Genomic DNA, 25911 nt, shown 5'->3' on the forward strand with positions numbered 1-25911 from the left:
ACACTGACCCAGCCACTCATTTTAACTCACATAGAAACTGATCTGGGGGAACAATTGCACAGGACAGGGAGCTCTTTGCACCCTGGGAGTTTTACCTGGCTTTTGGTTGCCGCAACCTTCGCAAACAGTGCTTGGGACACCTTAGCTCTCTTCATTTCCTGCTGAATCTCATCATAAATGGAAGCATTAATGTTCATGGAATTGTTTTCTGGTTTTCCATTCCTCTCTGTAGCAATAGTAGCAGTTTTGACCTAGAAAATATGAAACATTTTTCATTATGAAAAAGTTATTTTCCTCTCTTTCCCTCCCTAAGTAGTTCCCCATTGCATTTTACTCCTTTTATCCAATCTTTCTCTGATATTCTTTCAGCTTTTCAGAGAATTAACATTATACGTTATCTATGGTTCAAGCAACTGGGAAACAGGAAAACTCAGTGCATTGTAACAGGTGAGTGCATCTGAAATACGAGTTACCAATAACAGACCACTGCAAATTTCAATGTCACAAAATAAATTAGGTGGAAACCTGTCAAACAGTCTTGTAGAGACTTATAAATCCTTACATGATTTCTTTGCCCCACACAAATTAAATAAAAATTTTAAGTGCAACATAAAAGAATCTCTAATGAAATAGAAATCTGACCGATATATCTTGATTCATGTCTCATGCCCAGTACACTCAAATGCATGATAATGTTGAAAAGTTGTGGCTTTAGATTGAATTTTTAAAAATTTATCTTATCAGTTTAGTTCTTAAGCAGTTTATAAGAGACAGTTCAGAATAATGCATACTTTAACCACTCCATGAAACCAAGATAGAACTTTCTTAAAGCTACTGATTCTAGTTGTATTTCACTTCCATACATCAAATATTTATTCTTCTTGCAGTCCAGATTAAATAAACACCAAACATGTAAACAAGACAGTACCACCTTTATGCTGCATCTGCAGCATTAAGGAAAACAACAACAAAAAAATACATCAGTAGCGACATGATGTGCAGGAGACTATCCTTTCCTTCATCCTCTGGAAATGATGGAAGTGATGTTTCAACACCAAGCATCATCCCACCAAGGTTAGACTGCAGTTTCTGCAATATCAGTTGAGAGGTACAAAAAATCAGCAGATACTCAGCTTATCCTACAATATTCTCAGTAGTTAAGGATAACGTCTGTCTTTAGCAGTTGCTCTTGCAAGGCTTGCTCAAGATTAGTAGACCTAATGGGCCACTAATCCTAAAGTGGATCAGAGGAAAGGAAAAACTGGATTTCTGCCAAGAACCCACAAGGTGATGAAACAAACAAAATCAAACCTTAAGATTTCAATTCAAACCTACTGATTCATACTGAGGTTATTGAGAGCTGAATTAATTTAGTTATTCAGAAGTTACACATCTAGTTTAAGATAGTCATTCAGCCTAATTCTAAGTCTAATGGACAGAGCTTGGCACTTCCAGAAGGTGATTCAGCCTACCCATAAGTACATGTCTAAACCCACAGTTTCACTATCAGTTTGATCCAGTGCAAGTCAGCATCTTCCTGTGCTCTGAAGTCCCTTGAGGTTCAAAAGGAAATCATGACAATGTGATAATTCATCTTCTTATCTCACTCTCTATGAGCTTTCATATGTCACAGGTCTCACGATACGAGAGCCGAAGGCTTTGGATGAGATATGTACTTAGGCAAATCAGCAGCCCATTTTTTCCTAGAAATGCCATGCTCAATTTGTTTTAGCTATCATCCACAGTGCTTTTAAGATAAAATAATCTAGCCCCGAAACTGGGAGTGCATGCCACTTTTGCTGAGTCTGATTTGTCTATCAGGCTTTTCAGGAACTGTGCTAACACACCCATTAACTACAAGGGGCAAAACTCCAGCGAGAGCAAGGGATCCACAAGCACTTCCCCTTGCCCGCATTCTGGCAGGCATTAGCACTTTCTGGTGTCTGAAAACAAGGGCCCTAAGTAAAAAGGGAAATGAAGAAAAATCCCAGAATGTGGCATACAGTTAATCATGTGGGTTTTTTTCCATCTGAAAACAATTAGTACTTTGCAGCCATGCCCTTTTCTGCAGCGTGACATTTTACCAGTGACATTGCAGCAAAGGATGGCCAAGCCTGTATCAAAGGCTGTTCAGAAATATTTGAGGTGCCTGGCAGCAGGCAATGTGAGGAGCAGCACCACAAAACTCTCTCCTTCTCACTGCAGAGCAGGAAAAGGTATGCCTGCCACTGGGTGTATCAGTACAGGGCTGCAAGAACAGGTGCATCTCCTGAACATCATACAGTGAAATCATTTAAAAATACAAAATCAATTCTATAACCTCCAAATGAGAAGGACTTGCCAGAAGATAACTGACCACTGGTGGGGATGTTAAACATACATAAACTGGAGACAGACTTAACTGCATGCATGTAAAAATCAGCCTAGGCTAAATTAGAGAATGAAAAAGAGATGGCTTTGTCAACATGCCTTCTTGAACCTTGGGTTTAAATTTTGGGAAACAAATTTCAGTCCTTCCCCCCAAGAATAATTTTAACTTGTAACTAATCCTTGAATGACCCAAGGGGAAGATCAGAAGATGAAGGTATTCAGCTAGCATACACAAGTCTTTTGGGAAGGAAACACTTTGCTCTTGTGATCTTGACCAAAATGTGTCTTCTCTGTAAGCACACTGCCTTTCTGATTGCTGCTGAGCTTCAAAAGATAGCTTCACATTATAGCAGTACTTCATAGATCACTTAACTGAGCTGTGAACACCCAGATCATCAAAAACCATCACACACCATGCTGTAGACATAATTTAAACCATACAACCTGGTCCACACTTTTCAATGTCCAATTTAATACAGATATGCATTTAACCCAAGGGAATTAATGAAAATCCTCATTCTGGTTTGCAAATCACATCTATCTTTATACAGGTACAATAAATTCAACAGCATCTAGTAGGTCATCGAAGTTAAAACCAGCAAACAAATTCCTATTGCCTTCTGTTGATTTAATTAGGGAACACTAATTGAATTCAGAAAACACTAATATCTGCATCAAAAAGCAGTATTAGCCCAAAGATCTTCAGGGGAATAAAAGTCTTAAAGTTATAAAATGATGGGTTTGGGGATTACCAAGAGTTGTGGTTTGCAGTCATACCTTCTCCCTCTCCAATTCACTTCACTTCCCAAGTATAAAAATTCTCCTGCCTCTTAATAATTTCTCTTCAAAGATCAGGTGTAGACTCTGGGTGGTCTAGATGGACTATTGGTCTGCTCTGGTCTGATGAATTCCATGCAATAATGCCAATTAACCTCTTGGAGAATATCCATACATAAAACTGTTTCATAATTTACACATAAGCAAGCATCTAGGCTGTTGTGTTGAATTTAGAATTTAGTTCAAGACAGAGGCTGTTTGAAGCTGCGTTGAAAAAACACCCTCCTCCTCAAAAAAACCCAACAGAAAACAAAAAAGCTCTCAACGGTGCAACTTCAGGACTTGGGAGAGGAGGTGGAAAAAGTATTCATTTTGGAGAGAAAAACAAAACAAAACATAATCTCTCATCTCATCCACACTTAAGCACAACCTCCCACCCCACCCACACTTACAGCCACATTTTCTGTTTAGGAAAGAAACCATAGATCAGCTAATTTTTTTTTTTTTTTTTTGACAGTAACCAAATTTTGCAAATACTAACTGAAGAGGGGAGCATTATTTTACAAATGTAACACACAGAATCAGAAATTCATTTGGCCATCTTCCTATCACCAATCAATCTAGTCTTCTAAGAATACTTGAAAAAAAAAATAGTGCATCCATCTCCTCCTGGCCTATCCAGATATATCTTCTCATCAAATAAGATTGATTACAGTAGCAAGAAGTACTGAATTGATTCAATTTTCCTAAAAAAAGGCTAAGTTGTCATAGAAGGAATAACCAGTATGAAGAGGTTTTCACAAACATGGAAGCTCATTCCTTCCCCATCGAAACTGAAACAAAAAAATCTTATATAACACATTCTCATAAGTACTGTTTTAGCTTGGGAACAAAAATCTTCTTTAATCCTGGTTTAGCTTTTAATATTACATTGTACATTAAAATTCATAAAGTAGTTCATTCCAGGCAAAACAAACTACTTTTCAGTTCTGGTCTGCAAATAGCAGAGGAGGTACAATAAATGCTGTTGCTTTCAGAACAGCTTTTATCAGGACAAGGTTTACTACTCCATTATTACAGTGGCGCCTGGAAGTGCAGTTATAGTTAAGTGTCAGGGTTTCCATTAACTCTCCTCCATGGTGTTTTTTTGCGGGGGTGGGAGGAGAGGATTGCATTTATTATTTTGTTCATTTTTACTTTTGTTAAAATGCAACTTGGCACAAAGATTATCAACCTAAATCTCAAATTTTTGCCAGCTTAAAAATAAAAATTTTGCTGGTGGTGATATATATGGCACATGCATGTATTTAAACTCCAGGATTCCACTATAAAGTTTTATGGAAGCTGGTGTTATCTAGAACTCCTTGCAATGGAGATTCACTGGTCCTCAAACACCAACAAAGCAACATCCTCCTAGACACCAGTCTTTCAAGAGTAACATCCTATCTCTGAGACCCAACCTATGATTGCTTTAACATGAAGGAATTTATCTGTAGTCAGAGAGAGACCAGGATTGTATTTATGAGATTAAGGTTTTGGTCGATGAGTACCCAGAACCATGACTCATGCAAGATTTGTGGATACTTCTTGAAACACTGCCTTGTTAAAATAATATTCTGCTCTTGATGTTACACGTACTCTGTTTTTACACAGGATGATGATGGCCCCCAAGGGTTAACACAAATTTTCTTTGGGGAATATGGGTGGCAAGAAAGATTTCTTCCTCGGCTCTGCTGAAATGGAGATTACTTGTCCTGAGAAGGAAGTGTTCATAACTGCAGGGTGGCTAAAAAGCTTTAATCAGAATATTTTGAAAAAGAAAATCTGTAACTTGGCCACCTGTCTCCATTCTCCTCCACAAGTATAAAGGAGAAGGGAGTCATCTTCCCCCCACTTCCCAAACTATCCTAATGAGACATAAAGGCCATCCCTAGCACCTCAGGGTCCTTTAAAGTATCCCCAGATGCCTCATTTCCACATAACTGCAATAGACTCATTCTCTGAACTTGCCCGAGGAATACCCCAAAAGAGCCTCTGTGGGGTGATCTGCAAGACAAAGGTGTTGAAGTGTGGGGGGAAATTAAAAAAAGAAATAGAACATGAAAGGACCTTTTTCCTTCCTTCTAGATTGCAGAGGTTAAATGATGTCTCCATGCAGTACCTACCTGATGGAGATGCTAATACTTATAAACTCCAGTGCCCCAGGAAAGAGCCTGACAGACAGGCTTCTGCCGCAGGGGGGGCAACTCGAGCAATGTCCAAGGGAAAAATCCTTGTGTACGCCGTCTCCTTGTGCTCAGTCCACCAGTGTGGAAGATAGTAGCAGACTTTTACAACTTGACCAGCTTAGAAGGCTATACACACATCCCAAAAGCTCATGCATTAGAGGCTAATGATTTCAATTAAAAAAAAAAAAGTAAGATTTTGCATATTGTTTAAGTCAAAGAGAAAGGGAGAAGTAAGGGGGACAAAGAGCTTCTTAAAGGATTTCAAAAAAGAATTGGAAACAATCCAGATACATAAGCTCAAGTAGCAACTAGTAAGAATGCTGTAAAAATGAGATAAATTCAACACTGTTCCTTCTAACTCAGGCACCAGGGTTTATGCTTGGTGAATTCCTACTATCCAATCAGACCTCCAAGGTCACGCTTTCTGTTTTTCCATACAACAGAATGCAAAATTTACACAGAACAAGCTCAGCTGCTAAATGGTTAAGTCTGCTCTACTGTCTGGCCACCAGTTGGCAACACAAAAATGCAAAATAGATCCTTTTCAGGATGTTTATTTTCACATCCTTCCGAAACTGATAACTTGCAATTGCAAAATAAACCTTCATGTGTGGCATATTAGCTCCCATTTTTCATGGTTTCATAGTTTAATTGTTTCAAATGTTACACTGGTCTAAAGATTTAATATTAAATATGTTGGCTCTTGTGTAAATTCTGTTGTCAGGATAAACGGTCTGTTTTCTCTTTGAATGGTTATCCGAGAAGCTCACAGCCAAGCTGGAAAAATATTATGCTGTATTCCTCCATAGTGAACTTTAAATAATTGCTTATAATAAATTTAGTAGTAAGGATGCTAGTAGTTTTATTTCCTTAGTATCAAATAGTCAATAAACTGCGGACATTTTGGGGGAGGTATCACAGTAGCAGTTTGCATTGATAATTTTGCAGTATCCTGACTATAATTTATTTCTGCTGTGATTTGTAAAGTTATACTTGACAGTGTTACAACTAAGATAATTTCAAGATTATTTCTAGCATCTAGTATTGTAGTTATCTTACCAACACAGATATTTCAATTTTCAAACTTAGGACTCTGAACACTCAGCAGCAGCTGAAAAGTGCTTCAGATGTTTATAGGTGGGTAATTCTGGAAACATGTACGAAGGTCACAGAGAATCGCAACTCAGAGGTTTCTACATTCTCAGTTTATTCACTAGGGAAAGTGTGTGTGTTTTGTTGAATGACATAGAACAGCACAACAACTGGAAAAATAAGTGCTTTGTTCTGTAGACCTCAAGTATTAGTCTATAAGGTTTCCTTGTAAACTTGCTTTCCTTTTGAAAAGGATTAAAACAAAAATGCATGCTGTTTCCACTTTGAACTGTCGCAATTAGGTTAACTATACTCCTGACTCACACTAAAAAGAAAGAAATGTAATTATGAACAAGAGCACAGTAGAGACAGATAGATTTCTCCCCCCTTTCCCACCAAATTTGGACTTACAGTATGTTTTGTCAGTTAAGAAAACCCCTAAGTCTCACTTTCTTTCTGGCTGCAAGGGATTTTTACAGTTTAAAGTGTGAATTAAAACCAGTACAAGGACTACCTCTGACTTGACATCCTTCTGGAAGGTCCTGTAATTAACTCTGTTCTTTAGCTGTGAAATTGCCCAAGACCACTTGAGACAGAGTGAGACATTACCTTGGCAGAAAGAGATAAGTTAAGAAGGAGGGTTAGCCTTGGCTCTGAATTACCTGGGCTGTGGGAGCACGTACAGATATTAAAACAAACTCAAATGTTATTTTAAACACAGTTATCTCTATTTAACTATTTCCCACTAAAGCATTACTGTGTAAATAGATTCTTGTCCTTTATCTTGAAGAATATATATAGTGGATTTTACAGACTAAACTCAATGATAACAAAACTACACCATTAGTTCAGTCTGTTTTTTCTGCTAAAAATTTCTTCTCTTTAAAGTACTGCAGCAAGTCAAGGTGATCTTCTGTCCTCCCTCGTACAATTTTGTTGTTACTTTAGTCTGGTCCTTAGTATCCATTAGCTGAAGGAAAATTAGAAAAATAATCTCAAGAGGAATTTATAGCATTCCGAACGGGTATGGAACATAGTCATAGTCACAAGCCTATGACTGGTTAACAAAAACCTGCTGTTTTTGTCAAAAACTCAGCCATCACAAAATTCCCACAATCCCAAAGCCTTGCTTTGTTTAGCAAAACTGGACTGTGTATGCAGCATGATTCCCACATATCTGCAGATCAGTTTGATTTTTCCTTGCATACATACAACCTTGAGCCACAGCAATGCAGAGTATTTCTGAAAATATACAGGTTTTGGAGAGTTTCACTCACAACCACATTTCTTCTTTGTGGAAATGCTGTGCATTCCTATGGCTCACGTGCATTTCTGATGTACCTTAAAACAAGCATCAGAGTTTCCTTGATCGACACAAGGACTGCACCATTGAACCTCTTGATCCCACTCTATCAAATTTGTAATTTTGGAGAATTAAATCAAATAAATTTTAGAGAAATCAATAGGAATTTCATTAAAAAAAATACTAAATGAAGCTTTAACGAACATATCCAAATCATTCAGAGCAATGGATATAGCAAGCCTGTTATGTTACCCAGCTGTCAGTAGCTCAAGCTGGTGAAAGCATGCCCAGCATTTTAGGATGGGATCTTCTTTGCTCCATCATTCTAGTTTTACCTGTTTGCTTTGTGGAAAAATAATTTTTAAGGCACTACAAGGTACTCACACTTCTGCTTTCATTCCCTCTCAGTTTAGTGGTCCAAATCCTCCAAAATCCCTTTCTGAAGCTGTAACATTAAGAACCTAAGAATTGTAAGAAAAGATGACAGCTAAAAGCCATCATCTTTCCTTGCCCAGTAAAGCTTGTACCTCAATAAAATGAGCAAAAAATTCTGTAGGAACCATAATGGATAGAATTTATGTCAAAATCAGGAAATAGGTAGTAATAAACTGCTACTATCATCTATTATATTTCTTAAAATTAATTTGCGATATGCGCCGCAAGGAATGATTCTACGAGTGTTTCAAAAATGCGACAGCAAAAGGTTTCTTCTTTTTCAGAAAGGTCTCACCCAGCGGGACAGTGAGAGAACACAACGAGCAAATCCCAAAGGCAGAGAGAGCAGTTTACTTGTGGAGGCCGGCTGGGCGGTGTGCTTATGAGCGGCGCCGGGCCCATCGCAGAGGCTGCGTTCAAGCTCCTTTCCCTCTCGTCCTGGTAAATTCGATCTCGTTCTGCTTCTGGCAGCTGCAAGAAGTTCTGCATAGCCCGAAGGTTTACCAGCAAGGACTGCGAGGCAGTCTTGGGATCCTCTTCTTTTCGGAGGATTTCTGAGAGCAAGCCCTGTAGGGAAGGAAGAAAAAAATAGGCTGGAGAGTTAGCCTAGGTGAGTGTCTGTAAAACCGTGCTCTGCGAAGCCACTGCTTATCAGTCCTCATTCTTCTTACCGCTGGGCTGGGAATGAAAACAGCAAATGCACTATTTGCTCCACATAGGATTATATTAATGGCATTTTAGGTAGCAGAGAAGAGAGCCTCAGTTGTACCCTTAATTTTACTAAGCACCTCTTTTAAATACAGCATAAACTGAACCTGACTAATACGTCTTCCTCCTTTTACTGGCTTAACTTGCCATGAAATCTTTCACAGTCCACAGACAATCATGAGATGTTAAGGATAAGTGAGATACACTGGGGGGTTCTCAGGCTTCACAGGCAAAATGCATACGCAACCTTAAAAAAAGGCTTTCCACATTTCTAGCAACTTAAACAGATCTTTGAAAGGAAGTGATATTTCACAACAAATCTGAGACTATAAACTTGCAATGTTCCAAAAATACTGCTTCACTGACTCAGGGCCATATTTTTTATAAGTCAGTATTTCTTTCTAAGAGTTGCATATTGGAGTTTAACGAGTGAGGAAACTTGCTATTGGAGACCCTCATGTTCCTCCTTCTTGCACCTTCCTCTCTCTTCATCAGGACAACCCTAATCCTCAAACAGTCCATCACCTGCGATATTTATATTTAATGTCAACAGGTTCTTGACATCTCCTCCCCCTGCCAGATTCTCCTTTTAAATATGTTGGGCATTCAAAATGCTCTACTGTCTTGGAGTAACAAGATCGTGATAAGAAAGGTAACTTTTGGAAAAGCAGATGTGAACTACTGTTTAGAATAAATGCTGTTGCCATGCTGGGAAAGAGAGAGGATTGGTATGGGAGGCTTTTACTTAATAGGGTAACAAGGGAACACACGTGAATTTAAAGAAATAACACAACCCAATGTTTCTTTTCCTAAAGAACTCTTGTAAGTTATTCAGGATAATGGAGGGTAAATGGAGAGAGAAACAGACAATAAAAAAGCCAAAACTAAGATAGGTAATACTGACTGCATATATTTATTCCTAAGGGGGTACAACAGAATATGGCCAAGATGTCTCTTTTTGGGAAGTCTGATGCTCACAGCACCTGTGGAAGTTGTCACCTCTCTCAAAGGTATTATCCTACCAAGCAAAACTGTTAGGGAGGTGCTGCTGCAAAGTCACTGCTCTCAAGCAGCTGTGCTTAGGCAGGACCAGGGCCCACTCAGTGTGAGCTCTGCACTTCTGTGCTCGGCGATGAGAACAGAGGTGCCAACCACTACACCTCAGCCGGTGTGGTCCTCATGGCCCTGTCTGTGCCTGCACACATAACAGGGAAATGGCATGGAAAAAAACAGTCTTTCCAGCACTAAGCATGAAAAATATTTTGGAGGAGGATTAAAAAAATAATAATCTTGGGGGATACTTTCTTACCACTTTTCTTGATCCCTCCTGTTTTCTGGTATCCAGGTAAAAATTACTCACAAGGTGAGCAAATGAGTTACTGACAAAAGTGGCACTTGGGTGAAGTTTTAAGTTTTTTTCTTAATGGTCAGTCTAATAATAAATTTACTTATTAGCAAAAATGGAAAATAAATTTGTGTCTATCATTTTTTTCCACTTTTAAGTACTCAAACCCACAATAACCAATGTTTGTTAGTGGTAGGCTTACACAATCCACCACAAGAGGAGGTACAAAATGATTTTATTCTACTGGAGACAAGGCAAAGCTGCCTGCAGAGCACAGGATGTAGAGAACAGAATAGAACAATTTAGGTTGGACGGGACCTTTAAGATCATTGTGTCCATCCATTAACCACGCACTGCTAAGCCCACCACTAAAACATGTCCCCAAGTGCCACATTTATGTGTCTTTTAAATACCTCCAGGGATGGTGATTCCACCACTTCCCTGTCTGCCTGTTCCAGTGCTGGACAACATTTTTGGAGAAGAAATTTTTATTAACATCCAATCTAAACATCCCCTGACATAACCTGAGATCATTCTCTCTTGCCCTGTTGCTTGTTACTTGGAAGAAGAGACCAATGCCCACATCGCTACAACCTCCTTCTAGGTAGTTGCAAACATATGCAATTTCTGACTGTTTCTGTGCTGGAGACAACTCTCCATGAAAAAAGGAGCAAGAAAACCTAAACTCAAGTGGACTGATCATTGTCAGGAGAAAAGACTCCTTACAAACAGCCAGCCCACTGTCAGACACAGGAAATGTCCTTAAAAAATACTTTAGCCCATAATAGAAAAGATTTGCTTGTAAAAGCCTTAGCCACATAGTGGGCAGCTAAAAAAGGTAGAAAAGGATGCTTTTCTTGTATAACTTTTCCCTCTTCAGTGAAATAAGTAAATAAAGAAAATGTTGGTGTTTTTTTGGTTGTTCTGTTTTTTTTTTTTAACTTTTGCATGCATTTCCATTGCTGTGGGACACCTCTTGGTGATTAGAAATGCCACTAAGTATTCTTTCTCCTCTCTTCCCCCATCACTGTCATGACTCTTGGCCTGAGCTGGGAGCAGAGCAGAGGAGAGCGATGCAGAGAGAGGAGGGGAGATGACAGAGCAGGGAGAAGGCAAGGAGGAGTTTGCTTCTAGGCTCTAAACCTAAAAGTCAGAATATGTGAGGAAAAACCATGAAAACTAAGATGTAGTACCAGGTGCAGGCAAATTCTTAGAACACAGTTTGCCTGCTTCATATATTACTTCATTGCTACTGCTTCAATTTCTGAGCACAAAACTTCAGCTAAAGTTGTTAGACAAGATGTACAATGGGAAAAATCCTAGAAAGAAAACAGCAGCTCTCACATTCTGCCCTGTGCTGATGTGCACAGATTAGCTGCTCATTTTACCAGGCTTGAACTGGTTTTCCAAGATACTAGTCTTGGTGTGATCTCCTGATATTGTACCTCAATTGCACCTCAGGTTACACAAAAACTAAGCTTGTTTTGCAAAGAGATTAAAAACACTGTTAGGCTCAGAACTCTACTCACTGTCCCTCCCTTGTATTTTTTTTGCACTGGAAATGTATTTTTTTAAAATGTTCCCAGGTTCCATTGGAAAAAAAAAGTTTACATGTCATCACAAGTATAATTCATTACTAATGGCACAAAAAATGTTCAATAAATATTATCAGGGCTTTCAAAAGCTCATTACAAATTCTTTTAAAATGGAGATAAAGTGTCTGCCAATATGAACAAAAACACTGCCTGTCTGGCCCCCAGTTTGTCTCCTCTTTGAACATAATCACGGATTCAAATAGATTTTATCAGTGTGATAGAACTTCAAAGCTCCCAGAAGAAACATGCAATTTGCCCAAACCTTCCCAAAACATGCAGAACATCCCTGAATGATCTCCCTCTTGGTTGCGGGGTGCTCCTATCCCATGTCCAGGTGGAAGATTATTCCCAGGCTCCACCCCCAAGCCTGGATCCCAGCCAAGTAAGTTATAAGCAGACACATTTATCTATGTCGCTTAGTAGCAAGAGGAGAGCTGTCATGATAGTGTAATAGCACCTTTTTACCTTTTATTCAATAGTGATATGGATAGTGTACTTTTTCTTAAATTACACTACGAAGAATTATATGAATACAGTGGCAATTTCTGTTATACTTAAGCAGGCAAATTTCTCTCTACCACATAATTTACAGAACTCAAATTCAATAAAACATTACATGATGGTCCATTACTGTTATCAATTTTGAATAATCCATCTTCATTTTTCATTTTACTGGAAAATAAAGTGTGCCAAAGACAAAGTGGAAGGAAAAAAAAAGTAGTGCCTGAGAAGGTGGTTTGTGTAAACTTAGATTTTGTTTTACAATTACACAGAGCCGTTTACTGCATACAAGCATTCTCCTTCAAAATAGCAGCATAAGCACAGCAGAATTAGCATGAGCACAGTCCTAAATACACAGAAGTTTTCACATATGAGAAAAGGCATTATACATGAATGTAAGGTAGTACGTCCTGCCGGCTAATATTTTAAACAAGCATGGGGCTCAAGTAGAAAGGAGGGAGAGAGAAAAGTGAGAAACACTGAGAAATAATCAAAGACCTTCAGATCAAACATTGTCACTGGTGGGAAAAAGAAGAGTAACAAAAGTCAGACATGGAAAAGCAGCAAAAAGCACTCTTCCTTCTTTCATGAAGACAGAGCCACAAGGTTGCCTCCATACAACAGCACCCAAGTTCCTGCAGCAAACCTTACAGCTGAAAGTGTACACAAACAGAGACAGGCAGCCCCTAGTTCCAGTTCCAACCACAACCATGACTAACACAATTCCCTGCTCTCACACTGCAGACTAGTCACCCAGCCATGCACCAGGCTGAGCTACACCTTCGAGTCAAATGTCAGGCTGGCTGTGGGAACCCCAGCCTTTCACTTCCTGACTCATGCTTACATTTAAAAACACACAACAGAAATGGGAGAGCAGTTTATTTATTTGTTTAGGGCTCCGAGGGCAGTTCAGCCCAAAAAATGTTGCTGCTGCATCCAGCTCTAAGAACAAAACAGAGTAGAGGATGTCCCAGTTTAGCCTAACATTTGAAACAGCAGGCAGAGCCTCTCTGTTGATGGAGGGCTGTGGCACCACACTTTGGGGCCTGCCCCATTGCATCATCACTGTCATCCCATGGCTGCTTGGGGCTACCTAGGGTAGGAAACTGATCAAAAATGCCATTTTCTAGCCTGCAAAGCACAAGAAAATACTGAACTTGCTCTTAAAAGACAGCAGAGGTATCTGCACAGTGCACTGACATCAGCTGGAAAAAAAGTATTATGTTTAATAATTTGATGAACTGGCAACTGAAACATAAGCATCTCAATTTACCAAAATTAACCTGGCAAACAGAGAGACTGGTAGTCACCTTTGGACACCTTGCTTGAGGTGAAACTCAAATCTGCCAGCACAAGTACTAACTCAACAAAGTTTTCTATGGTGCACTGAAAGGAGGTGCTAACAGGATTCAACCTGTTTCTTTGCATCCGTGAGGTGGAATCACAACTGCTGAAGGACAAGCAAAACTTCAGGTCCGACTGCACTCTGACGACTTCCTAGAAGGACCACAGAGAAATTGCTACCACTAAAACTGCTTCTGCTCCCTACAACAGTTGTCTTATTGTGCCTGTAGAGATGTGAATTTTCATTCAAGTTATAGCTATCTGGACTTTGATTAAAGTTTACAAGGCACATTCCTGAGAACTGTTTTCAAATTACCATTTGGAACTTAAGGGTAGGGGGGAAATTATTCAAGAACACATTAAACTCACACCATTTCTTTCTTAAGGATACACTTCTAAGGTGTGGCTCAGGGGTCCTTTTCTTCTTTACAGATAATTAGTAATAGTAAGAAAAGACACTCTAGTTTTAAGAAGTATTTTTACCAAATTCTTTCCTTGGATTGTGGAAAGATAGAAATATTTCTAGTTGACATTTCTGCTGCCAAATTAAAAAATCCTGAAAATCAGGATCAAGTGTTGAACTACCATGCTATGCTGGTAGAAACTTCCCACCCAAAACCACCACCAAATTCTGTATTCATATTGTAGAGCATAAGTCTGAAAAACAAGAGCATCTTCAGCCAATTTCGAAGTCCATTTTATTGCCTCAACATTATGCTAAATCACTCTTAATTTTTAGATCACTTCCTTCCTTACCTTTTACACTAAAAGCAAATCTCTCCCCTCATCTGAGACTGTATCTTGACACCAGGGTTTTCTTGCACAGAACTCCTAACCTATTTCAGGGAGTTCTTATGCCTTTAGAAACTGATGGCATGATATGGTCCCTGGACACAGCTCAAATATACTTATGACAGTTTCAGAACTGTCAGTGGTAAGCCTGAGTTAGCTTTCTATCTCAGAAAATAGTACACAAATTTAAACAAGCATTTGCACTTTCTCTAGCCAAACAACAACAACAAAAAAGACTTAGGATATTAGAAAATCACTATTAGAAAATACCTCCTAAATAGCATCAGTTATTAAAGTACTATACCAATTTTAGCTAAATGTGATGTGTCCTTGAATAAGCTGTGAGGAATTCAGAAGTACAGCAAGCAGAACAAATTTAAAAAGTTTTTCTGTAAGAATTGCTGGTACCTGTGTCTACCTTGGAACATTAGCTCTCACTGTGGGTAAAATTAACAATTTCCAGGTTTGCAAAGGTGAAATGCACCCACAATAAACTTCTCTGTATTTCAGTGGGGCTTTGCTTCATATGAAAAGTATGCTGAGATATTTCTTCGCAAAACTGAGACCAACACTCCCTAGGCTCCTGGTATGTTTCCTTTTTGCTCCCTGTAGTTTGCCAAAAACATAACAAACACTGAAAATCTTACCTAGATAACTGCAAATACTAACTTGATTAGCAAAAACAATTTGTAGGATATAGGAATACTACTCTGTGTTTTTTCAAATAGATTTGGTTGAAAATTGCCGATCTATGTAGATCTATTTTCTATCTCTTTAGGGGAATTGTTTTCAAGGTTCATTTTGGGGTTTCCTCCCAGTTTTGGGTCACTGTGAACATATTTTACCAAGCTGGTTAACCACAAAGTCTGGGGAAGAACTGAACTTTAAACAAATATTTAATAACATTTGTAATAAGAAAATTACATAGCAATACATATTTTAATATATATTTAGTGTAATAATAATACTAATATTGAAGAATCAGTATTTGCACTAGAAATCTGGTTCTACAGTTGCATTCTTCACATCAAAAGAGCATTTTCTCCTACTCTCTCATATAAATTCAATGTCCAGTTAGAACCAATTATCCTTGTACTTCAGGTAACAAATACTTCTCATGGACAAAGGACATGCCAAAAGCTGTACGCAAAACTAGCTGAAAAAACTGATCACTTCAGAGGGGGAAAAGTTAAGATAAAACAGTGGGCTTTTAGGAAAACCTGAGAAAGAATAAATATATAAAATAAGCTTTATTTTCTGAATTACTTGCTTGGCTTTTTGTCCAGGTAAGATGGCAGCTGCAAACCACTGTAACGTGAAGCTCCTGTTATTGCTTTAATACTTTAGAGTATCAATAATTAAACTTTTAAACATTGTATTAAAAAAGACTCATTGTCACTTATTTGTAAATATAACAACTGACACTGCCTGGACCTAAGTTAATGTAAGTAATCCCTGTATGAGTTTATGTAACCCATGAAATTTGGTATGAAAGGCCCAGATCTTGAAAACCTCCTCTTCTGTAAAGAGGAAAGACACACACACTGAGCCCTACAGAGAATTCACACAATGACTCTACTTTCTTTTAGCTAAAGGAGGATGTAAAATATTGTAATGCAATAGTAATTCAGAACAATTACAAATGACATGCTGATTCAAACCTGGTACCAGAGCATTTGAAACAGAATTTTTATTCTCTAAGCTAAGAATTCTCTAAGGGAGAAACAAAAACGTTTCAAGAGAAGATCAAATGATGATCTTTTTTGTTATACTATAATCTACAATGGGCAAATTGTTCCCTAAGTATGTGTTTTCATTTGAAAATGTGGAACCCAAAGCAAATTTACCTATGCCTTTTAAAAATATTTCCCATTTTTAAAAGTCCTATTAAAAATATTTTATTTTCTGTTAAAACATACTTCTAAAATTTTGAGATCTTATTATTTGCATTCGATATACTGACATTTCTTCCATAAATTCTGCTTGATTAAATTCCATGCAACATGGCATTAAGTTAAATTCATAGAGCAGAATAAATTATAACAGGGTTAGCTTCTAAAACAGGTGTAAAAAATAACACATTTTAGTGTTACTTATCAGCTTTGCTAGGGATAGCTTTTTCTGCATTGAAGAGCTGAAGTATATGTTCTGACGTGGACACCAGCAAGCTCAGCAACTACTGTTTTTGCAAAACAGTACAAAAATACATGAAAAGAGTAGATAATCTAGAGATAAAGCTTTTAATTTTTAATCTTTTCAGAAGCCTGAAAAGATGTTATTAAGACTTTCACTAGAAAATAATAAAAATAAATGCAAGTATGGATAAAAGACCATCTCTAGTACACCTGTGAAAGAAGACTGGTTGTTCAGTGTGTGCAGGTGGTCAGTGTGGGTACAACTCTGCAACACAAAAAGCAATCTCTTGGGTGACTTTGTGAATGGTTCTGCATAGAGCTGTTAATTTCTTTTACTGGGAAATTCAGCTATTCATAAACCATCACAACTGGAGAGGAACCACGCTTCCTGTAAGAACAGTGTGAATTTCCACAAACCAATCCCTGAGGATTCCAGTACTATATCAACATGGACAGTGGTCCTGCAGGGATGTGTGGTTCCTTCAGAGGAGCTAAGTGACAAGGTAGAAATGAGAAGACAGAAGATGGCAATTACTAATTAGAGAGAGAAAGAAGGGAATCTTAGACTTTAAGAAAAGAAAAGAAAAAAGATGACTGACCTGAGTTCGGTTAAAAGCCACACGTGCAAATACTGCCTGTGAGATTCCTGCTCGTTTCAATTCATCACGGACCCACTGGTAGATTTCGGAAGACACCTCTGTGTTCGTTGAGACCTGCTGCTCCAACGGCTTGTTCATGGATCTACTGACAGGAGGAGGGTGGTTCAAGTACTGTTGGTTTAAGGACTGCTGGGCTAGAAGTCTGTTCACTGCATACTGCTGGTTCAGCAACTGGGCCATTACCAGCTGCTGATTTACCAGCTGAGGGCTAATGGGAGTAGATACAAGTCCAGGGTGCAGGTTTGGAAGCGGGGTCCGAACTGATGGTTGACTACCATGAGAAAGCTGAACAGGAGATGGAGGCTGTTCGGCTGTGTTCCCTGGGACTGGCTGCTGACCGAAGTTGACATGGTTGGCACCTTGCTGGGATAGTTCAGAAAGGCTATCCATCTCAACTACAGCGGAAAAGAAACATTGAAAAGGCCAACATCAGACTGAAAATCACAAACTTGACTTTCCTCACAAGACATGCTAATAAAAATAAACAAATATAAAAGGGTGCAATGCAACCCAACCATGAGCGGGTTGCTGCATCCCACACTGACAGATGCAGAGGACTTCAGACAAACCAATTAGACCAACTAGAGATGGGGCAAAGACAAGAGACAAAAACCCAGTCTGTGCTGCAGATGAAACAGCAAGTGCATCTGTGTAAAGGGTAAGGAGGGCTGTTGGGGGAAAACATGCCCCAGCCAGAGAGAGGGAAGCCCCCGGTGACTGGTTTTGCTCCTCCTGTGAGGTCCCTGCCATGACATTGGCAGTTCCCAGTCACTGGAAATCTGTAACAAGCAGGGTGAGGTGCAGACCTCCCAATGCTCTGCTAATTTCTAGATGCTGCATCAATTGTATGGGACTGCTAGGAACTAGTATAATTTATGTAAATTACACAGATGGGCTGCTTTATCTTGCAACCATGTATGCATGGTTTTTTTCAGTGACTTGCAACATGGTTGAATTTTTTTCTTATATTAACTCATCTGCCTTTGACACACCCTCCTTTTTAATTAACAGCACAGTTTTTTAAACTACAAGAGTTCTTCCAGTTCCCCTCTTGTGCATGATTAAACAATATAAAATAACTCTAGGTTGATATAAAGGAGCCTCCTTTTTATCAGCATATGTCACTTTTTTTATTCTAGAGCTTTAGCAGATCTGGTCTGGAAATAGCCTTAAGAAAATAAGCTTTATTTAAAAACCAAAAGTCCAGAAGTTCAGTATTTTCAGAAAAATGTTGTAGCGCTTTTTTTTGCTTATACTAGTAAAGCTTTTTTTTTTTTTAAAGGCTGTGTCTGAGTTTTTCACAGTAATTATGATCTTCACTAGCAGTCATCAGTGAAAAGCCACCCTTTCCTCCACAAGGATTGGAGCTGGCTGAAGAAATCGCCACTTGGATTCCCAGCTGCATCCCCGTTTTCCTCCTCTGTCCTATCACAGGCAGAAATTTGATAAATAAAAAACAAGCCAGTTGTCCTGCAGAGAGTTCTGGTGTCCATATCCTGGATCAGTACCCAAGCAGAGGCCCTGCTACTCCCCATGCAGGTGAATTTGGGGGCAACGCTGCCTCTTCTGCCAGCATTAGGTTACACAGGAATACATAAGCACACATCTTCTATTTGCTGTCTTCACTGACCCCAAATGAATGGATGGAGAACGTGTCTTAGCAAGCCATGTAAGTAAAATTTTGCAGGGGTTGCCCCATGCAGGAGCACTGCTGCAAAGGATGTGGGAGAGGCTGTGGTGGAAAGGTCACTCTCCCCTATGGACACTCCACTGCCTCACACATGGACCACCCGAAACCAAGTGAAGTCTTACCACTAAATTTGGTGGTCTCAGAAGAAGGGTTCTGTGTTACACAGAAGGTACAAAGTAGATTAAGGAAAGAAGCTGCCTTTTTTCACTCAGGGAAAGTAGAGATCAACCCAAGTGGGCCATTCACTCGGAACAGTAATTCAAGCAATTATCACAAAAGTGATGCATTGTCTTCATTACAGCCTTAAGCTATAAAAGGCAAGGAACCTGTTTTGGTAGATGAATGATTTTGCTTCAAATACTGAAAGCTAAGTCAAGCTCGAAATTCAATCCAAACTGAGGTGCCATTTCTCCATTCTGTTGAAATTTATGTAGAAATTTTCTGACATTAAGTGTTCAAAATTATGTGAACAGGTTTAAAAAAGATAAAAGGTATCACAGAATTGATAGATTTTTTTCTCCAATAATTTACTTGTGCTTACTATGACAAGCAAACAATTGTCACAACAACTATTTGTTAAAATTAATTGAAATTAGGGTCCCAAGGTTAGATAAAAATATGAATTTACAAAATTAGAGCATTCTTGCTGGAAGGCAGTGATAGCTGTAGAAGCCTGTTTCTTTAAATATACATTAGCCAGAGTGAGAAAAAAAATACATACATTAAAAAATCAGTTCGTCACAGTTCCAGGAACAGGTTTTCTAAACAATTATTCTGGGTGGTAGATCTCTAGATTTACGGAATGACAGCTTTACATCTCTGGCAACCCAAGTCAGCTTGGCTGTTTCAATAGCAAATATTTATTTAAATGAATTCTTTCACTATATATGTACTTTCTACATCTACTCATCAAAAGCATCCTAAACTTATCGTGACGGGAACTGGCTTCTTATATGACTGTGACAGACCTCAATGTGACACATAATGGTATGTAACCACCATCAAGGCAATTTTTTTTTTTGCTTACCCATCATATCTTTTGCCTTCTTGAAATGTTTATACCACCTTCCAAATTCCTGACATTTTGCTGCTGAGACATTTGCATAGTAAGTGCTGTTCACAATGGAAGAAATCATACTCTGTGTGAAAAGGGGAGAAGAAAAAAAATCTGTAATACAGAGTAGTACAAGTCAAAGCACAAATTATTTTATTGTTGAACCATTATATTTTTAAAGTTTGAGAACCATATTGCATTTTAAATCCTATCATCCAAAGGCTTTTAAAAAACTCATTAATTGAGCATGAAAACAAACCAAGGTATATTGTAAATGGAAGCAAAAAATAGCAGATGTACTAAGGGAAGAACAAAGTTATCGACCAAGAAACATCATGCATTGGGATGGGCTCTGGACAGAAGATGCTAATCTTGAAAGTGAATTTTGTTCATCCTATTTCTGCTTTTAAATTTGATTGACCCTTCACATACCCACACAAGTTTACAGGCATGCAATTCCTACACTGCCTTTACAAGTGCACGCAGTGACCCAAGTTACCCGTGTCCAGTTACTCTGTGCCACTTATCACAGAGCAGACTCCAGAAAATCATAGGATAAAACTTTATCTGAATGACCTATTAATAGGATAAAATATGGGGTTTAAATTATAATAAAATATGTATCTAATAACCCAAAATGAACCCAGCCTTGTTTTTCCTAAACAGGGTATTTTAAGCGATTTGCAAAAACAGGCTTATGAAAAACTTATTGTCATGTCTAATTCTGTAACTGAATATTAGCTGTAAAATAGACCAAAGGAAGATCGAGATGATTTTTTTCTCAAAGGTTCTCGAGATATCAGATAGCTACAGTGAGAAATTTACCTTCTGCTCAGTTTTGACCAATTTTAAAATAGTGGAATTTACAATGCATAAAACTTTGAGTTCCAGTACATTCTTTTACAAAATCAATTAAGACTAAGCCTTGCAAAATGAGATAATGCTCCAACTTGAAAATTATACTCAGTATATGATGTATGAACAACAAAATTAGCAAATATAATTTTAACAGACTGAACTTTGCCACACTTTAAATTTCTATGTGGAAAGTAGTTACTTTTGGCTTAACTACAAGAATTGTCCAGTGTATCAAAAAAAGGATGACAGTCAAGAAGACAAAGCCTTGATTATTACATTTCTTCACTATTCAGCATGTAACATTTAGATATATTTGTGCTGTCTTAAAAATCATTTAGAACATCAACCCTTTGTTACACCAACTACAATGGCCACTGGAAGAAAGACTCTGGAGCAAAAATGCAATAAATGTTACTGTAAGTCTTCTTTTAAAAGGCTAGTTCAGTTCCTGACTAAAAGTACCTTCATTATTGATCTTAGTGAAGTTCATTAGAACCATTTTCTAGGGTATTACTCAGTAACAAGCTATTCGTGGAGGCGCAGAACTGCTTGAGTGAGGCAGCATTATTTATGCCAAATGTGGATACCCTCTACTTACCAGGCAGGTATTTTAATGTTTCCCCAAATCATCAAAATTCTTGTCATTTCTTGATACTACTCTGGCATTTCTGAAACTAGCTAGAAGCCTTTTGTCAGTGGTATAAAAGGAGACTGAAATTTTAATAGACTACCAAAAGTCTAGCCTGAATGAACCAGAACCAAGCTCAGCTGAACCCAATTTCAACTTCCAGTATAACAGCAGTATAATTAATGTCTAATATGTACAAAATTATCTTTTTAAGCTCTTTTATAGATTGAACCATCTTAAACAGGGGCACGTGCTACATAAGTTGTGATTTTAAAAGTCCTGTGAATCTGAACTGGTAAATTATATGACTGCACAGACTACATGCAAAAATGGCAGATCTGTGCATGCAAAATGGGGAACTGCACCTGTCAGAGGCCACCATCCCACACCAACTCGTGTATTTTTCGGATGTCATTTAGACTTCAAGGTGGGTTTCACTCATTTTACTTTGCCCCTTTCAGATGTCTTCTCCTGCCCAACTAACTTTAAGTATGAAAACATGTATATTAATTTTAGTAAATTACCTATTATTGAAGATGTTTGTCTAAGATTTCCTAGTGCTCCCTTCCATGTCATTTTACAACAATGATACACAAATGACACGGCAGTTTGCAACATCCCCTGCTTCTTCAGGAATAAATTTAATGCAGTTACTTTACAACCAAATAGGGGACTGGTCTGTTTAAGAAGCACTGCTGGGAATTTTAGCTTCTCTGACACAATGTGAATTTCAAGCTTTGATGGCTAACACTGGGATGTTACTCCTGCTCTTCAAAGTAGATTTAAAAAAAAAAAAAGACAGACATTATAAACACATTTAAAAATGAAAATTATCCTGCATTTTCTTCGAGAACACTTCATGCAAACATTCAAGTGATATTACCTACGCTAAGAATCCTCATCAGGAAGAATCAATGATTTATTTACTAATTCACTGAAGGCAAAATTTTACAAGCCAGATAAAATATTACTACCTTGTTAACTCAGAAAATAACTTGACAACACTGAATTTCATTGTTTCTATGCTTTATTTATTGTCATCAAACATGCAGTCACATCAGTGCACAGAGATGCACTTGGCTACAGAAATTTCCTATTGCTATAGAATTCCTGTACATTTTAATGCCAATCTACATATATAAATGTCTGGTATGCTTATGGCCTAAAACTTAAGATTAACCCCATGAGATAGTGATCTTCAGAGATTCACTATCTAGACTGAAGGCATGTTGATGCTTTTCATATTACCTGGGTCATTACACTTGAGAGTTCCCCATGTCTTGAATTATCAATAATCAAAATCAAAATTATTGTATTTGAAGCACATAGCATCCTGGTACTACTGTACATATCCTCTTTATCAGTGAGGCACAGAGGCAGATGCCTTCCACATACAAGGATGACGATTATAAATATATCATACAAATATTCAAATGTATCACATGCATCACTCATAAACAGATTTTTTTCATATTTGCAAAGAAAATTAAGAGAAAGCAAAAACTGGTCACAGATATGCAGTCTTAACTTATCTCCTAGTAGTTTATCCCTGAAAGTAAGTAGTGAGCCTTCAAGATCTCAAATTTCCCTCTTTCCCCTCTCCCATACCTCCCTCCCCCCAACCACATCACTTGCAGTCGTGTTTGAGAATCAGGAGATCTCATCTGAAATGGTGCCACCTTCACAGAAATCCCACTATTCTGGAATGATACCATCTGCTGCAGCCCAAGTGCTCTTTTTTTAGCCAAATAAGTTAATTATAATTGGGCATCCAACAACTGTGTGAAGGTAGGGGTAGAATTTGCTCTGAAGTTCAGCTGAGGTTCACCCAGCATAGATTAAACCAAATCCCATATTCTCTGGAAGATTAAATACCAGAGATTTGAAAACCAGAAACCATATTTTTCTCAAAGAAGTTGGGGAACTCCCTGGAGAAATATCATAAATCTCAAGCAGGAATCGTTTCATATGCCCATCAAACAAACCCCAATAAAGTGGTAGCATCAGGCACCTTTTGTTTTGTGCCAGAATCTAACGCAAGGTGCATCCTGCAAGACACGGGAGGGACCTGAGCCTTTCATGCTGGCTCGTCACTGCAGCCACTGCTGCAGGTGCTTCAAGGGAGGCATTTCTGAGTCATTGCCTCTAACACTGCTCTTCAACCAGGTGAAGTGTTGCTCGATCATTGCTAAAAGTATACTGTTGTCCTTTTTGCAAAACAACAAAAACAATGTTAATCAGGTTAATTCAATCATCTAAACCAAAACTGTTCATGCTTTTCTGCCAAATCAACCAACCACAGCAAAATCTGTTATCAGTGATTGCTCAGCTTCCAGTCAAAAAAGCTTTTAACCCCCACAGTCCCAAAACTTCCCCTAAATAACCTTAAAATTATTTTTATATGGGCAGAATAAGGCTGTTTTCATGCCTCATGAAGGGATACTTGGGCTGCAGTATTTACACAGAGCAAATACATGCTAACAGACTTAGCAGGGAGTAACAGACACAGCAGCTTCCTAGAACAACTCGACTGAATTAGATATCGGGGATTCCTTTGCAAATTAAACATTTTTCTCAAAAGGAGCACTGTAACCAAAACTTATTTAGGCCTTCCAGGTTGTTTAACTAGGAAAAAAAAAAGCTGAGCTTTTTCGCAACTCATTCATTGGTGTTTAAAGCTTCAAGCCTGCTCAGTGGAAGGGGCAAGGGCTGCAACAACTTATTTACACAACTATCTAAATACGATTAAACAGCTGATGGACAAATATTAAACTGGAAAATGTATAGTCATTTCAGCTTAATGTAATCCCCTTTCTGTAAACACCCAAGATGATTTTTTTTCAACCAGAACAGTCCTGACATCTCATAAGCCTAAGGGTGAATAGCAAGAGATTGTTTTTGATAGTTATAAATATTCAAAAGACATGCAGACCATCTGCTTTCATAATACAGGTAAAGCAAGACTGAAATGGTGACTGCTGTATAAAAATGGTTCTTTTAACAAAGTCTTCCTCTCCTCGAAAACTATAAAGACAGATGTCAAAAACTGTTTACACAGGGTAATCAGGAGCGTGCAAAATGTAATATTCCTTTTACACACAGTGCTTGCTAAAGAGATTTTTTTTTCTTTTTCTTCCCATCTGTGTGTTGCAACACATTTCTACAAGTTAAAAACATTTTTTCAAACAGAGATCTCATGAATACCCAAAAACATGCTATCTGGTTTCTGAATGCTAATTAATTTCAACCAAGGAATCTGATTTTTTTTTTCTGTAGAAAGGAATGCATGCTTTTGAGATGGAGTACTTCAACAATGACAGACACTGAAAACAGAACACCCCACAAGTTTAATTTTGCACTAGTTTGACACTGGCTATTTTCACAACTGTTTTACATTCAAACCCGCATCTGCTAAATCTGGCTATAAGACAGGCAGCAACTATTCTCTCACTTTTCAAATGAGATTTTATTTACGTTTTACTGTTTATCAAGCTTTTCAGTATAAAGCCTTGTAACAACATAATGGTTTTGTGAAGTGATAAGTAGAAGATACCTCATCTTACACGAAGAGTATGAACAGTGCTGCCCATAAACCCTACAGTCAATTTTCAGAGCTGAAACACTAATCTTGACAGTACCCTTTTAATGTATTATATTAATGGTACAGAGGCGTTAAGCACCTTTTTTATAATTCTCAATAAAATGAACATTTACTGAACAATCTGTCAAACCACTGGCTACGTTTTTTAAAGCCAAACTTTTAAGGCTCTATTCTATTTTGTCTTCCATAATTCCTCTGCTTTACATTCCTAGACACCAGCAGGGGAGCATGTTCCAATGCTGCAAACTTAACATGGCTCTTTAAAAAAAGTAAAAGAGAAAAGCTATGAGCCTTTGTCCCTAGACCTAGTTTGAATAGTGATAAAGTTGCAGAACAGAACTTAAAGATTTGGGGGCATATGGAGGGGAGGATCTTTTCATAAAGGACAGAGGAACTTTGTTTCCTCTACTCTAGCCACTATCAGTGGCTTTTGTTTGCATGGAAATAGCAAGCATCAGCTCCAACACAAGCCGAACTCTTATGAGTGTTTATTTCTCAGGAGGCTCCACGTTAACATTTTTCAAACGGGAAGGGAACATTCAAGCCCCAACTGGATAACACAAGACTATCCTCAAATCAAAAGATTTTAGCCTGCCTGAGCCTACACCAACCCACGTACTGCAAAAACCCAACCAGGGCAAAATGCTGTTCCTAGTGTTCTGGCATGGCAGAGAAATATCTGCCATTCTGAATAAAAGCAGGCCAAATATATCCAGCCACTAGCTGGTTTTTGGGCAAGAAATCCTGACACGGACAGTTTAACTGCATATGAAGAATTATGTTAAATTCCTTGGTC

General features: G+C 38.2%; 1 protein-coding gene across 3 annotated transcripts in view; it reads right to left on the bottom strand.

Moving 5' to 3' along the window:
• Window positions 1–25911, bottom strand: part of SATB1 (SATB homeobox 1) — a 75382-nt gene that overhangs the window by 26622 nt on the left and 22849 nt on the right. For all 3 annotated transcript variants that reach the window (XM_082293861.1, XM_082293860.1, XM_082293859.1), the window contains exons 6-9: window positions 20002–20113; window positions 17225–17679; window positions 8560–8772; window positions 96–251 (exon numbers count right to left, since the gene is read on the bottom strand). In XM_082293861.1, coding sequence (XP_082149987.1) covers window positions 96–251; window positions 8560–8772; window positions 17225–17679; window positions 20002–20113 — 936 coding nt within the window. The remainder of the gene's footprint in view (window positions 1–95; window positions 252–8559; window positions 8773–17224; window positions 17680–20001; window positions 20114–25911) is intronic.

The sequence above is a fragment of the Coloeus monedula genome, assembly GCF_965178545.1.
Source record: "Coloeus monedula genome assembly, chromosome: 1".
NCBI lineage: Eukaryota > Metazoa > Chordata > Aves > Passeriformes > Corvidae > Coloeus > Coloeus monedula.